Source organism: Balaenoptera borealis (assembly GCF_965194805.1).
Source record: "Balaenoptera borealis genome assembly, chromosome: 12".
Lineage (NCBI taxonomy): Eukaryota > Metazoa > Chordata > Mammalia > Artiodactyla > Balaenopteridae > Balaenoptera > Balaenoptera borealis.
Window position 1 is genome coordinate 30,404,311 of NC_138869.1, and position 16,445 is coordinate 30,420,755.

Consider the following 16,445-nt stretch of genomic DNA (forward strand, 5'->3'; position numbering starts at 1 on the left):
ATTAACAACAAAGAATTCAGATCCTCTAACACTCTGGAAAAACAGATAGAAAAAAAGCAGTTAACCAGGTAATGCCTTTAAAAATCATAACTAGCAGTGGTGAGCAGATCACGGTATGGCACCAGTTTGAATTGAATAACAGCAACTTTTCTCTTGATCAGCGTCAGATACAGAAACATGAGAGCCAGGGCTGGGCATCTGACAGACGGTGGCACAAACACACAGTGCAAAGACATACAGAAGAGAAGCAACAGCCACTTGTGATTAGATATTTGCACGGAATTCTAGAGATGTACTCTAATGATCTGAACACTTTTCATAAATTCAGTTCTTTTAAAGGTGCACATACCTCATCTTAGAGGAAACTCATCTCATCCATTCTACCCTGGCTTAAGGCCTCATGAAATTAGCACACCTCTGCTTGGCACAGCACAAAATATTTGGTAGCTATTTATGGAGTTTACGAAATTCTTGCTCTGACATTGAGGAAGAAACTTTAATTAAAATGATATGCAGATTATGGCACAATGAACATACTTAAGACATTAAACACTCCCGGTGGGAGGCAGAATGACATTACATTTTTATGAAGCCAAATGTAAGTTTGCTTAAATAGTTTCCTTACTATGTTCAGAGGAACCCAGCGCATCCTTCAACAACTAAGGTAAGCATCACACTATTACACAGCAGAGCTCTTTGGCTTAAACAGATGAATACGAGCAAGCAAAGTAAGAAAAAAAAAAGACATTATCTCTAAAGATTTCAGAAAATGATATTTGGAAAGATAAGTGACTGTACAGTCTAAATCTATGCAAACACACACACACACACACACACCACCCCCAGCCAGCTGTAAATCAAGAGAGATATAAACTTACCGGAGCAAATATCACCATACACATTTACAAAAGAATTGATAATCCAACTTCCCTCTCCTGAAAGAAAATAGAGGCTCTCTCATACTAAAAATCAAGCTTCTCTGTCCACAGCACGAGCCACTGGTCCCTCTTTTTATGAAGCAAAGGAGGAGAACAAGAAAATCAATGAGGAGGGTAAGTGAGATGTTATACCAATCAGGTAGCAGCTTCTGCCTTATTTGCAGAGAGATGGCAAAACGGTCATATTATTAGACAGTGACAACCCACAGCCGAAGTACGGCAACCTGATACTTCCCTCTGGTGAAAGGCTGCCTGCTTTTTGGGAGGTGGTTACCATCCCACACTTGGCTCTTTGCTCCCAACTGCAAGGGCAGGACCGGCTGCTTTGAGCAAGCCAGCTGCATCACCCAGGGAGCACCATCTCCCCCTTGAATCTGCAAGCTCCCTCCTCCCTCCACCCAGTGCTTAAAAACAAACTGGGAAATCAAAAGGAGCTGGGATTTTGTGTGTCCGGGGTGCGTGGGGGAAGTGGTGGTTTTAGAAAATCCTTATGAATAGATTTGCATAGATTAAGGAGATGTGTATACGTTTACTTAGAAAAAATTGCCCTCGTTTTTATGGAAGTGCCTGGATACGATGCCTGATGCCCATTTGGGAAATTCATACACCACCCATAAATAATCACTAAGGCGATGGTACCTGAAGACAGGTTTTTCGGGCTCTGGCAACTGGGGAAGGGACGAATTATGACTCGGTTGCCTACTCGTCCCAGGAGTGTGACTTAAAGTCTCCCCAGCCAAATCTGAAAATCGAAAAGGTTTCAGAGGTTTCAGTGTGACCTGGGTCTGCTTTGTCTACAAATGGGCCTCTCTAGGAGGGAGATGAGCTTGACAAGTTCAAGGGGCCGAAAGCATGGCATCCTGAGGCAGCACGATTTGGAGGGACTGGCACTGAATTCACGGACAGGGTGCCCACAGGTTAGACACTCTCCGCACGCTGGCTTCCTGAGGACCCCTTCTCTCTGAGGTCTACACCACAGCAAAGGAGTAAGAAACCCACATGCCTCTTCCCTTCACATTCCCCATCAGGAGCCCACTCGGGACAGGAATAGTGTTAGGACGGCCCAGGCGTCTCCGCTTTATCTTTTGTACGGTCTGTGATGGCCCGACGGAAACTCACCTCGGCTGGCCAGCCTTTTTATTGGTGCTTGTTAATTCGGACTCTGCCCTGAGTGTTTCTTTGGGTCCCTCTCTCTGTCTCTGTCTCACATACACACCAGCACGGCAACAGCAGTCATTACCATCACATCTCCCTCCTCCCTCTCCTCCTCCAAACACACGGTGACAACTCAAGGAGGTCGGGAACCAAACAAACAAACCAAACCTGATGAGGAGTCAGGCCACCCGGGTTCCAGCCCCAGCCTTCCACTGACTCGTCACGTGACTTGGGAAGTACCTTAAGGTCTCCGAGCCTCAGTTTGTCTTCTGTGAAATGGGCACGCTAACACCTCATAGAGCTGCTGGTGGAGGGGAGGGGAACAGATGAAAAATGGCTAAGGCTTTCACTGCACGCACAACCTGGGCTCAGCATCCTGCAGCCGTGTTTCCTCCTCCCCCTCCTGTGAAGTGCCTGCTCCTCACACGTCACCCTCCAGGAGACTCTTGAAAGTTTCAACCTGTACGCGGTCCCTTTGCAATTCTGATTGGAATCTCATTCCCCCCACACTCTCACCTCCACTCTCCCCACTGCCACTCCTCACCTGCCAGTTGAAAGATCACTGCATTTTAAGGAGAGAAGTTACTCAGGGGAGTAAATTAAGCAAATGAACCCAGTTGAAGCAAGAAAAAAAAAAAAAAAGTCTGAGAACCACCAGGCAGATCCATTAGCTCTCAGTAGGCATTTGTGGACTAAATGAATGAAAGACTGACTGAAGGAATCGGGTCCCTGTGCTAAAGGCCACAGTTCCTGCCGGGCGGCTGGTGACCCGCCGTGTTAGAGCCGAGTGAAAGCGATGCAGTTCCAGCCACGCACCTGTAGGGCAGACGCGCTCTTAACAGTTTCTTCAGGGTGGAGAGTGAGTCGCTTTTATCAGGGTTTTGAGTATTAAGAGCCCCATTTCCAGTAAAAGAAGTTTTGAATTCCATATAATGATGCCAAACATTTCTTGAATATCTGTTTGTGTCAGGTACTAGTCTAAGTTGTTTGTTTGTTTGTTTGTTTGTATCAGTGTGTTATCCTATGTGGGCCTCCCAGAACCAAGAAAAGTTACGATTTTCATTCCGGTTTACTGAAGAGGAAACCAAGACCCAAAGAGTGAAGTAACTTATCCAAAGGCACACAGTCAACAATGGGTAAAGCCAAGATTGGAACTCAGTTGGATGCCAGGCACCAAGCCGTTAACCTCTCTGTTCTAGATGTCACATTGCGGCATTTACATTTTTACTGACTCAGCCTCCAGGGTGTGCATGATCTGCATATGGCTCCACGGACCCTGGCATAACCACAGCTCTTCCCACTGCTTGGATTCACACCTCACACCACAGAGACCGGGAGGCCCAACTGCAGAAAGGGGGCCTACCAAGCTGCCACAGCCCCCGCCCGGGGTCTGCTGCATTCTGTGTGGACTTGACCTCGTTTAAGCCCCTGGAAGACGGGAGGCGCGGGGCTCAGTCTCGGGATTGCCGGTGGCCTGCTCAGTGACCCTGGGCGTGTCCCTTCACTTGTCCATCTTTCAGGTTTTCTCATGTTAAACGGAAGGGTTTCCACTGAGTGATCTCTAAAGGGCTTGTGGGGTCAACTTTGACCAGATAAGGTTCTAAGACTAATGGTATGATTCTATTCTGCTGCTGGGGTCCGCTCCTCCTGCCTCCTATTTTGTTCCAGATAAAGCGTCAACATTCTCTCCGGCTCCCCGCCACCCCCTCCCTCCCTTCATCTCTCACCTGGGCCACTGTGATAGACCCCCTGCAGATCTCCCTGCCTTCACTCTTATCCCGATAAAGCATTCTCCATATGTTATCCAGATTGAGCTATTTAGAATATAAATTAGATCATATCATCACTCGTCTGGGAAAAATATTTCCGTCACCGTCCGGTAGGTTGCACGTAAAACTCAAACTCTTTACTGTGTCTCCAAAGACTTATGTGACCCGGCTCCCATCTGCCTTTTTGTTTTTAATCTAATTCCAACCCTCTGCCTCCCTACTCTTCAGCCACACTAGCCTTTTATACCTTTGCACTCGCTATTTCTTCTGCCTGGAACATTGTTTCCTCAGATCTTTGCCTGCTCTCTTCCTTTGTCACTGGATACTTAGTTTTATCGTCCACTCTTTAGAGGGTCCTTCTTCCCTGACCACCAGACCTAAAAACACCCTCTCTCTCCCCAGTCACTCTTTTTCATGTTACCTTGTATTTTGTTGTTGTGGTGGCAGTGCTGCTGGTGGTGGTGGTGATGGTGTGTGTGTGTGTGTGTGTGTGTGTGTGTGTGTGTGTGTCATGTGGGTTTTTTGTACCTCTTATTGCCTTTTTGTTCTTGTCTACTTGTTTGTTTAATTATCTTCTTTCACTAGGAGATAAACTCTGGGAAAGTAGGAAGTCTGATTGTTTTGCATAACACTGTATCCTCAGTGTCTAAGAGAATGCTTGACACTTAGTAGATGCTTAATAACATCTCATGAATGAATCAATCAATCAACATGAGAACAGGTTAGTCTTGAGACAGAGGAAAAGAAACCTGCTTCTCAAAAGACCTTAGACTTGAAATGCAGCACAGGTGAACAAAGGTGATTGACTGACTCATATTAATGGACACAGACTTCTTGTGCTTCCTCATTCGGGGAACCTTCTTGAAAGGTTGCAGATTTCTGTATCATGTTGATTTAAGTGGAGGCCGTGTCAAAGACAGTGGAGAGCTCCTTTTGTAAACCATATGGATCAGGTGTTCTACAGAAGCTTGGGTGCCCAGGGTTCAGTTTATCTAGGCCCACACAGATATTTGGATATTTGAATACTTGACTGTAAGTTTGTCATCAGAGAGCAAATTGTCTTGTCAGCCAGCCACTTACACTGTCCTGACTTCCATTCTAGCAGACAGCTCAGATAGTCGGCTACCACTCTGTAACGTGCCATTGGAACTGACATGAATAAAGCAATATGCCATTGTTTGATGGTTCTTGTTTGGAAAAAATGATATTAGCGTTGTCACTACTGCCTTCAAAATAACATTTACCCATTATTAGACTATTAAAAATAGTACAGTGTTCTCTGAGTTGGGTATTTATAGAGAAGGTTAAATAGATGAAAATAATCTGTGATTCTCTGAAAACATCATCAGCAATGCTAACTTCCAATACGGTCAGATCTTCACCTCTGATCTTTCAACTGAGCGTGGCCTTCAGACAACTTCAAATGAATTTGTTTTCTAAACCGAAATGCTTGTCTCCCCTTTGCTGGACACACCTCCTGGTAAATGCAATAGCTCCTTTCCCTTACAGCTTCTATTTCCAAACATCTGGCTTCTCACAAGGGGTCCTTTCAGGCCTGTCTGCTTCAGGTTGGGACGGTGGGAGGTCTAGCTTTCTAAGCATTTAGCAAACACTGAAAGGAAAATTGCAGCGCCATGAGTATCTCTCCCTCCATTGCTGCAGGGGGAGGAAGGTAATCCAAGACAAGAAGACTACTCTGGCCACACTAATAAATGACTGAGGGCATTAGCTAAGTTTCTTCCATTTTGCTCCCAAAACAATTTCAACTCTTTCAAGCTATAGTAATGAGAGCACTTATATTCAATCTATTTACGGAACAACCTTGAAATCTTTAATGGTGCCTTCCTTACTCTGACTGCAAACAGCTCCTGGCAGGAATAAAAGGCCATTTATTCTGACATGGACAGGTAAATAGGGTCAGGGCAGAACTTTCTAGACCTCTTGTTATTTATTTCTCTGGAGGGAGAAAGAGTGTTTTCCTCCAACTCTGTCTCTTTTCTTTTTCAGAGACCGAATGAGGTAAAGTAATATCAGTAACATTTGAACATTTATTAGGTTATTAGCTTTCCTCAGGAGAGTTCAAGGCTGGCAAACAGAAGCTGAACACAGAGAAGAAGTTTGTGGAAACAAGAGAAACTAAGAAATATAGTGGAACAAGGTTTGAGGAGTGTTTGGGTATTGGGGTGGAAACACAGCCCTGCCTAGGAGGACAAGGGAGACAAATGATAATGAACATAGCAAATGAAGCAGACCGAGAAAACAAACTTATGCTTACCAAAGGAGAAAGGCGGGGGAGGGATGGATTAGGAGTTTGGGATGAACAGATACAACTATATATAAACTAGATAACCAACAAGGACCTACTGTAGAGCACAGGGAGCTATAGTCAATATCTTATAATAACCTATAATGGAAAAGAATCTGCATAAGAATATATATATAACTGAATCACTTTACTGTAGACCTTAAACATTGTAAATCAACTATACTTTAATAAAAAAATGATAAAATTTAAAACAAAAAACCTAAAAGACCCCAGCAAGTGAAAAATGTTTGACAAATTCTCTGAAAACTGTGAGTCTAAGCAGGATCACACCTTATCCATCTCTGTACCCTCAAAGCAAAGTGCCTGACACAGAGCAGCCAAGCAAAGACGATGTGCTGAATGCGGGAGGACAGAAGGACTGGGGGGTAGGATATGTATGGTGAAGTGCACGACGACCTTTCGGGCAGACACTGTGCTGGACAGCTTCTATTTGTCCCTCCAGCTCCCCTTTCCCCCCCAACTCTGTGTCCCAGGCTGACCTAACTGGACCACATGAATGAGCTCCCGTCTCCTGAGGCATCCCAGTGGAGGCACAGCCAATGGGAAGTACTGCCAGGAGGTCTGAGGCCAAGAGGAGACTGAAGCCTGGGTACTTATTCTCTTGGTCCCTCCTGATGGGTTTCTAAGTGGGTTCCGTCCCTCTAGCAAAGGGCACAGGTGCTGTAAAGTTGCCTTCTCCACACACTTTGTCTCTCTTTCTGTCTCTCCTCCCCTGCTTCACTTGACCCTTTGGGCCTGAGGGGGGCGGGTAACAGCTGGTCTCAGTTGCTATCCTTAAGGTGCTGCATGGGCACCATCCCTTTTTGCTTTACTTAAGTCTTTCCTACTCCTTTTTAGTAAGTCCCCTCCCCTTAAAAAAAAACAACAAACTCCCCTTAATCACCCAGTTTGAGTGTGCCAGCTCTTTCCTACCTGGAGCCTGACTACACAAACAGGGGGATCTGAGTTCCAGTTCTGTCCCTTAGTCCATGCCATCTTTTCACTCGCCATCACCTATAAGATCGAGTACTTGTAAACTGCTGCATGCAGAGTGTAAGTACAGAGCAAACGTACAGCATCTAACAAGGTGGGGACACTTATACTCTTGATAGTGATACTCTTTGCCAGGTCCTGTTTGCTTTATAGAGATGATGCCGGGCTGTTTCATTTCTCCTTTAGAGGGAAGAGATGGTCAGGTTTTGGAAAGAAAAGGACAGCCCATGCCTTGTTCAGAAAGACTTAACATATTTTCCTCAACTATGAGGGAGTTATACAAATGACACTGAGGCATAAGGCTTAAAGTAAATAAGTATTTGTTGAAAATGGTTTTGAATGTTGACATTTCTGAATATTCACAGTATATACATGGGTCCATCTACTCGGTCTACAGAGCAGGTCTTTGGAGAGTTACTTCCTTCTGACACTTCATGGAGGGCAGTCTAGGGATTCCCCAATATCCATCCATGATCTCCTGGACCTCAGGCAATAACTCCAGAACTATTATATGCTGGGTAATTTCTGCTTTCATTCCTGCTCTAATTAAATATTTCAAGCCAATGGAGGGATTGAATACCTTTAGAAACTCTCTAGAGATCCCAGAAAAACTAACTCTGGAGAGAAGGGGACTCAGGTTTTATATATCACAGCTAAAGCCTACTTGGGGCTCATGTTTTCAATAGGGAAGAACAATCCTCAAATCCACGAGAACTTTGTTATTCTCCCACAATGAAAGGACAGTCATTCATTAGTCTAAAATTTCAGTTCAACAATTGTTCATGGAGTGAGTGCTATATGTCAGGCATGTGCTAAGTTCGGTGGATTCAGTGGTGAAAAAGATAAGTAACAGTCCCTGCCTGATAGGTTCTTAGGATCTTTCTGATTTATCTGCGTAAGTCTGGAACCTACCGGGGCTTGGTGTATAAATAGCGCTCAAAACATATTTGTTTAATGATTGAATGAATAGTGCTGAATTACTCTGATGTACTTCTTAATTATAGAGGTAAACACGTGAACATATTGGCCTACCCTCACATGTAAAATATAACCATAAAATAAATATTGCTGTTAAGTTCTTGTATGTACCAGAATATAGATAGCACATCCAAATGACCAGATCATCTCAGCTCACAATATAATTCTAAGGATAATCTTTAATATCATAGCTTTCAAGCTGAATGCCAGGAATTCCATGGAGCTGCTCCTTGGCACACAATGGAGGTGGGAAGATGGTGCAAGGGGCTCCTTGACACACAATGGAGGTGGGAAGATGGTGCAAGGGGCTCCTTGGCACACAATGGAGGTGGGAAGATGGTGCAAGGGGCTCCTTGACACACAATGGAGGTGGGAAGATGGTGCAAGGGGCTCCTTGGCACACAATGGAGGTGGGAAGATGGTGCAAGGGGCTCCACACCCTTCTTTGCTCCAACCCCTCCACTCCACTCCACTGGTTGCTATTCTATATCCCAGGCTTCTATATACGGTGGTATAAGAACAGAAAGTTCTATGTCTTAAGCAAAAAAGCATGGAGAACCACTGATGCAATGGAGGACTTTGGCAATTGTTATTTTTTTTTTTAGCTGTAATAAACTCTCTAAATCTACATCTTAATTATGACTTAAAAAATTTTTTTTATTGGCATATAATTGATTTACAAGGTTGTGTTAGTTTCAGGTGTACAGCAAAGTGAATCAGTTATACATATACATATATCCACTCTTCTTTTTTTTTTTTTTTTTTGATTCTTTTCCCATAAAGGCCATTACAGAGTATTGAGTAGAGTTCCCTGTGTTATACAGCAGGTTCTTATTAGTTATCTATTTTACATATAGTAGTGTGTATGTGTCAATCCCAATCTTCCAATTTATCCCTCCCCCACCTTATACCCTGGTAACCATAAGTTTGTGTTCTACATCCGTGACTCTACTTCTGTTTTGTAAATAAGTTCATTTGTACCCTTATTTTTGGATTCCACGTATAAGCAGTATCATATGATATTTGTCTTTCTGTGTCTGACTTACTTCACTCAGTATGACAATCTCTAGGCCCATCCATATTGCTGCAAATGGCATTATTTCATTCCTTTTTATGGCTGAGTAATATTCCACTGTATATATGCACCACATCTTCTTTATCCATTCCTCTGTTTGGCAATTGCCATTTCTTGCAGTGGGTCTTTGTGATACAAACAACGATGCTAATGTTTATTCCTGGGTATTAGCCTAAGCTCTGTTCATGCACTATCTCATCTGATTATCATTCAACCCTGTGATCTAGAAGCTATTGTTATTTTCATTTTACCAATGAGGAACCTAATGTTTACTGCAGTTCAGAACTTGGCCCAAATCTGCACAGATAAACAGTGTTAGAGCTAGGGTTTGAACCTAGGTTGTCTGACTCAAAAGTCCTGGTTGTAAATCTCATTACCAGCCTTGCTAATGTGTGCAATTTTAGCATGTACTGTATATACAAGGTGGGCAGCTGTCCGTCACTTCTCTGACTGAGCTTATACTTACTGGAAAACAAAAATGATGATGTATTTCAACGGCATAATTTCTGATGATAATATCTGCTGTTCTGTTGTAGAGGGTTAAAAGTGGTCTCACCAGAAACCTCTAGACAATAGACTCATTCTTCCCACTAATCTTGCATAGCACCCAATTACTGCTCTGCATATAGTAGGTACTAAATACGTCTTTGTTAAATCAGGAAGAGAAAATGAATGAACTTTCTTAAGCCCACATTCATAATTCTAATCGGAAAGAGCAAAGACACAGCTCTCTGTTTTCCTATCATTTTTTTTTATAATAGAGAGAGCTCCATCAGCTTACAAGTTTGGCTGTTCCTGACACATATTTCTTAAACCCTGGTGTGGAACCACAAGATGAATACGGGTTGCTATGATTAAGGATTAAGACTTTATATCAGAAAGAATCCCTGAGGTCCATTTTTTACATGAATCTTGCTGGTAATGTAATAAGAGGGAGGGAAGAAAAACATGGAGACTATTTTCAATAATCTTGCTCAGTACACTGAGAAATGAATAGTAAGTCAGGTCATGAGCTATGTGACTTCACTGATGGGCTCCCCATGAAGAGAGGGGTCATGGCCAAGTGTGTACACTTGTGGGCCCCTTTGAGCCTTTCTAAACTTCAATTTCTTCACCTGTAAAATGGGAATGATAATGCTGATGCTAATGTGTTATAAATAACACAGGGGAGGAAGCCTGATGGTAATTATAACAACGCGAGTGTCTTGCACTGTCTCTCCCTGCTAACGCTTAAGGCCAGATAGATTTAAGAATCAAACTCGTGCAAAATGGCTTTCAGGTTTTCCTTTCCTTCCCAACAAACATGCCTCCAAAACCCACACTAAATTACAGCTCTTAATAAAATAGGGCGTTGGTAGGAAAGAGAATGAGGTCTGCGTCCACCCCACGTAGTTTGCAAAATGTAGAATTTGAAAAATGAGAGCCGTGGAGCTCCAAGGATACTAGCCAAGGCCTATTTGGTTGATTCCATCTGAAACTATGCCCAGTCCGTCCCACCTTCCCACCGCAGCCCCAGCTTAGGGATGTGATTTGTTATGATGGGGTGCAGCAAGAGAATGGGGTCCGTCAAAGAGACCTGGAGCATTATTTTAACTTAAGGGCTTAGGAATCTTTGAAAAACCTCTCTTTTTGGCCTGAGTATGTCCTACCCAGAGGTGTCTCTGGATTCCTATGATATGGGATTTGGCCATTTGGCTTAAAGCTAATTAAGTCTCTGTGGGCCAATTCATCTGGCCAATAAAATTTCTCATAATTTTACAAAGCCAAAAGATCCCTCCTATCTGGGGATGCTTCCTGCATTCTTAATTGATATTTTTCCCAAATCCTTGGATTCAGGACTACCAAGAAAGATGTTGCAGCCTTGGCTATCTCACAGGGCAGTTGTGATGCCAACACAAGACATCTTTGGTGACAATACTGTGAGAACTGAAATTTACAATTCTAAAGAGAGTTCCTGTTCATGTCTGTGCTCAGTGTCTGCCTCCATAAACACATTATGCAACCATTCCTACTGTATTAGTTGATTATTTATTATTGCAGGCCAGCTTAGAATGGTTCAACATGCCATGTGCACTCACACAGAGGGAAACCAGTTTTCTTTTTCAGCTGTGCATCTATTTTTAAAACAGGCTGCTTTACCAATGTCTCCCTTAAAATGTTAGCTCCTTCATAAACCATCCCCGAGTTGTTAAATGATACAAATTAAGAGAGTGAAGCTGAAGAACAGGACATTCTGATATTTGCAGAATGTCACTTATCTCAACTCTAAGAGCAGCCCTTTTCCTCCCATCTCTAGGGAACTGTGGGCACAGAAACTCCCTGTAAGGGACTAGAAACACATCTTGTTCTGACATTAGCTGTAGTAGTCTAAGGGAAGTCAGCCTTGCATTCTGTTCAGAAAAAGAAAAAGAGTCCACCCTTTCTGTTCGGATACCACGTTGCTCTGGGATGTGGATCCTGGGGATCAAAGCCACTGAGAAGTACGGTTCTCAAACCTGGCTGCACATTTGGATCACCTGAGCAGCTCAGACGAATCAGGAATTACCAGTTCCAAACTCAGACCTCCTGAATCATAAGCCAGAAGGGTCCCCACCTCGTTCTCCCCAGTGGGAATTTGATAGGACACAGGTGTTAGCGACCCCCTGCACAGTGGATGAGGTCAGTGCTTGGATTAAATTATAGTCAACACAGCCACGATGCTTGTCACACAAGGCGAGATCCATATTCACCCAAGGCTCTGAGTAGGAAGAAGAGTCTCACCTCCAGAAAGGAAGGCTGCCTTCCAGAATCTGTGCCGTGGCGGTGGGAGTGAGATTTCAGTAAGCACGCTCTCACACACACAGACAAGAGGGGAGACCAATACAAAGATAATGATGGCAATGACCATGGCGGGTATTTATGTGCCAGGCCCCGGCCTGAACACTTCATATGAATTAACTCATTTCATCCCTCCAAAAATATAACCAACTAAAAAAATCAAAGTCCCCCAACCAACAAAAATGCTCCTTGAGCCGTTTCCCAGAATCAGCCTGGATCCTGTCCTCTCCCATGAAACCAGCCCCAACCCTTTCCAGGAGCCAGGAGCAGGCTGTCTTCGGTTGTCTTCTCCAGCAAGCTTCCTCCTGAGACAATACTCTAAGGGCAAGTAGTTTATTCGGAAGGTGATTCGAGGAAAGGCAGGGAGGGATTGAGCCGGGGAAGGGAAGGGAGCTAGCAAAGGATGCATTAATGGGTAGGTCACCATGAGGTGCAGGAAGCTGGCCCAGTTATTCTCCAATCCTTTTTCGGCTCCCGCAAGCATTAAACACTCTGCCAATCCCACTTGAGGGGCTAAAGCCCTCAGGCTGAGAGGCCGGGTCCCCGTAGAATGACACCAAGGGCCTATGTTGGTGCAGTGAGTGCTCAGGATAAGGTATGGCATTGGCACTGACTGCTGCACAGCCTACAGGTACCTTTGAAAGGTCTAAGTCATCAGCAGGAAAGGAAAAAAAAGGGAAGAAGGAAACCATGACTTTTTTTTATGAGGGCATCAAGGAAAGACTATGTTGGTTGTTGCTCTATTTCTCCTGTGTGATTTTTTTCTTTGTGCTTGTTTGGTTTTTAAGGGGCCTGGTGATTTTTGGAACAGACCAAGCTTCTCTTTTCACCTGTTTGCTTTAACGTTTCTGCCCCTTTGCTTGTGCTGTTCCTGCCAATAAAATGCCTTCACTTTTCCTCTTGGGTAACTACATCCCTACTGGCCCTTCAAAGACCAATGCAATCGCCTCTGCTATCCATTTTAGTTTGTTTGTTTTTTTCATTTATAGTCCCTCTTTCCTTTGGTCTGACTCACAGTTAACCATCTTGATGTTTGTCTCTCCCTTTTAATCCAATTTTTTGCAAGTGATAGGTGCTCAATAAATGTGTATTAAATAGATGGACAGACTACTTCTAAATAAAGAGATTTCAAGCTTCTTCCCTATGATTTATCTTCAGACCCTAGGCATATGATGGTGGAAGGGATATCTTGTCCCTCTTTGTACAATTTCAAAATTCTGTTAGTTCATGCAGTGTTATGGATTTCTAGCATTTTCCTCCCCTTCCTTCATAAAGGCCCAATACTGTCTGATTGCAATGAGGGCTCAAATAATGTTTTAGTAGTGAGGTGGTGCCAGTGAGTTGACAAATCACACTAGTCAGTGAACTATTTTTACTGAAGACAGTGAAAGAAATAGAGAAGCACTGTTGACTCTGTTGAGAAGGGCAACAGCCTCACAAATCACCCTCCACTTTCAAAAGCAAATCTCCATGTGTTTTTTGTTGAAAAGCCTCTTTCCCTGTTGGGGATTTGTTATTTGGTTTGGTTTGTGAACTCCTACTCATCCTTTGAAACCCAGCTCATTTGTCACCCCTCTGGTGAAGAGGAAAAGGATAAAGGAGCTGACATTTGTGGAGCACTTATTCTTTTCCAGGCACTGTGTGGGGCACTTATGTTCTTTTATTTTATTCTCCCAACAACACCGCAAGGCAGGCATTAGCCCCATTCTCCAGAAAAGTGGGGCTAAGCAAAAACCTAGCTAATATGTGATGAAATCAAGATTTGAATCCAAGTCTTGCCTTATATGTAATACTTTATATAATAAGCTTTGAGTTTACATGTCCTTACTCAGGGTTATAATTAAATCCTCACAATAAAGCTGTTAGTTGGATATTATCAACCACACTTTACAGGGACAGAGAGACCTAGGGGGTCTTTTCTTGCCTCCATTTTCTCTTCTTCCATAGTGGCTGACATGTCTCAGTTATGGTATTTGTTTTAATACTTCACAATTATGTGCTTGTATTTCTATTTTCCAAATGACAATACAGTTTCCACGTGGATAGGGTTTCTCTCACTGTGTGTGTGTACGCACACACATGTGCACACACACACATCTTCAGAGTAGGAGTAAATAAATGAATGTGTGGAATGAATGAACAAACTCACCCTACACCCTAAATTATCATGTAAAAATAAGTCAATGCTTTGGAAAAGTCCATAATTTATGTGACAAACTAACCTTTGGCAAAACAGGGTTATGGAATGCTTAACGTCCTTAGCACAGTGAGCCCACCTAGAATGTATTTTATTTATTCATTCCGGTAGCTCATATCTTTACCTCCTTGACATCTGATAATGTGCTTTGGATTTAATGTGCTTTGGATTCCCAGATCTGGCTCTTGTCTTTCCTTGGATAGAGGCAAGACCAAGAAAATAAGCAGCCAAAGGACATGTTACCAAGCTTCTGTACACTAAAGGTCATACACCTTACTCAGATTAGAGGCTTCCTGGTCCTTACTCAGGGCATAATTACTCTTATCCTACAAATAATCTTAATAAAGTGGGTTTTTCTAAGATGACAGCATATTAGAAGAGGCCAAGTAAAATGGAACAAACTGTCAGAGGCAGGCACTCTTAAAGCCCATGGGAGCAAGAGAGAGCACGGAAAAAATAAAAAGGGCATAAATGAGAACTTGAAAGCATAACATTCTCAGAATATTTTATGTAAGGGTGAAGAAACCCTACTTTGCTCCACAAAGAACTGAAGATGTCATTGCATTATGGAAAAGAACAATATTGTCAAAAACTATGTTATGTTCAAATGGTTTTTATCAACTCTATTTTAAAACACAAGGACATGAACAACTTATACTTTTAAAGAATGACTTCTGTTCAAAATAGTTATGATCTTTTTTTAAAAAGGAACTAAAATTTTGGTTCTTAAATGGGCAAAACTTCAACTATCAGAAATCATGGCAATTAAAGAACGAATTGTTCCCTGGGGGTTCCAGAGATTGCTAAAGCCTTAACAGATCTGAGACAGTGCCAGCTCTGGTAATATGCGGAGTGTGCAGAGGGCTAAGAATAATTGTATATCTCATGGCTAAATTCCACTTGAGATCCAAGGACACTGGATGTACCTTAGAGAACTACTTTGCTTTGGCAATTTCAGGGTCTTTCCATTGTTACCCACTTGCATGCAAGAAGAGAAGGCTATATTGATTGGTTTGTGATATGCAAATTATGGATCCAATTCTCTCAGTATAGTGAGTAATGAAGTGGTTGATCTTATTCTCACCGTGGTTCCTCTTACTGTGTTTTTGCTTTCAATCACTGTTTATTGCACCAACAATGTTATAGCTACCTACATGAAATAACAAAGTCATAAAGGGAAAGGAAAAAAAGCCCACAGCCCTAACCTGTGAACACGTCCTTTGCTTTTTTAAACTATGTCGTCCAGTTTTTGTTCATATATGTGGTATATTGATGCAAAAAAGTGATGCTCTTATTCCTTTCATCCACGCTCATTCAGTGAGACTTTGCAGCTCTTCTTAGGTAAGAAATAGAGTCCATTTCTGCCCTGCTTGAATCTGGACTCACTGATTACTTGCTTTGGTCAATAGAATGTGGCAGAAGTGAAGTTGTGCCCGTTCTCAGCCTAGGTCTCAACTTATCTTGCAGCTTCCACTCTTTCTTGGAAGTTTTCCAAGCATGTGAATAATGCTGGGATAGCCTGATGAATGATTTGGAAAAGACCCATGGTCTAGTCATTACCATTGCCCAGCCAACAGCCAGCTGACCGCTTAAATATGGCCATGAGGTTGTTCTAGACTAGTGAGTCTCTGGCTGACTTGACAGCTGACTATAGACACAAGAGCAAGCCCAGCTCATCATCAGTAAGCCTGTTTATCCATAGGTCAGTGAGAAATAATAAATGCCTACTGTTATGTGGTTTGTTATGTAGCAATAGCTGACAACATATGCATGCATATAGTTGACCTAGTGGTAATCATGTTATAAGTCATGCTTTTTAATGGCTCTCTGACATATCATACAATGGATATATAAAAATTTATTTAAATATTCCCTCTATTGCTGGATATTTAAATTGTCTACAGTTACTTAGGAGAGGCAATGATGCAGTGCAATGAGCATGTTATTGGTCTTCTAATTTGCTGCAATGGCTCACAGAACTCAGGGAAACGCTTCACTTGCTATTACTGGTTTATTATAAAGGATATTATCAAGGATGCAAATGAACAGCCAGATGAAGAGGTACATAGGGCAAGGTCTGGGAGGATCCTGAGCACAGGAGCTTCTATTCCTGCGGAGTTGGAGTTATGCTACCCTTCTAGCATGTGGATGCAGTCACAAACCCGGGAGTTCTTTTTTTTTTTTTTAATTAATCAATTAATTAATTAATTTTTGGCCG

At 42.7% G+C, this 16,445-nt stretch overlaps 1 protein-coding gene across 2 annotated transcripts in view; it reads right to left on the reverse strand.

Moving 5' to 3' along the window:
- SYNPR (synaptoporin) overlaps positions 1-16,445 on the reverse strand; it is a 297,141-nt gene that overhangs the window by 152,481 nt on the left and 128,215 nt on the right. Inside the window, exon 1 of one of the 2 annotated variants that reach the window (XM_082344818.1) lies at positions 879-1,168. The exons of the other annotated variant lie outside the window; for it this stretch is intronic. Within the exon in view, the coding sequence (XP_082200944.1) occupies positions 879-902 (24 nt within the window). The 5' untranslated portion in view covers positions 903-1,168. Of the gene's footprint in view, positions 1-878; positions 1,169-16,445 lie in introns of those variants that run through there. 2 annotated transcript variants of the gene reach the window in all.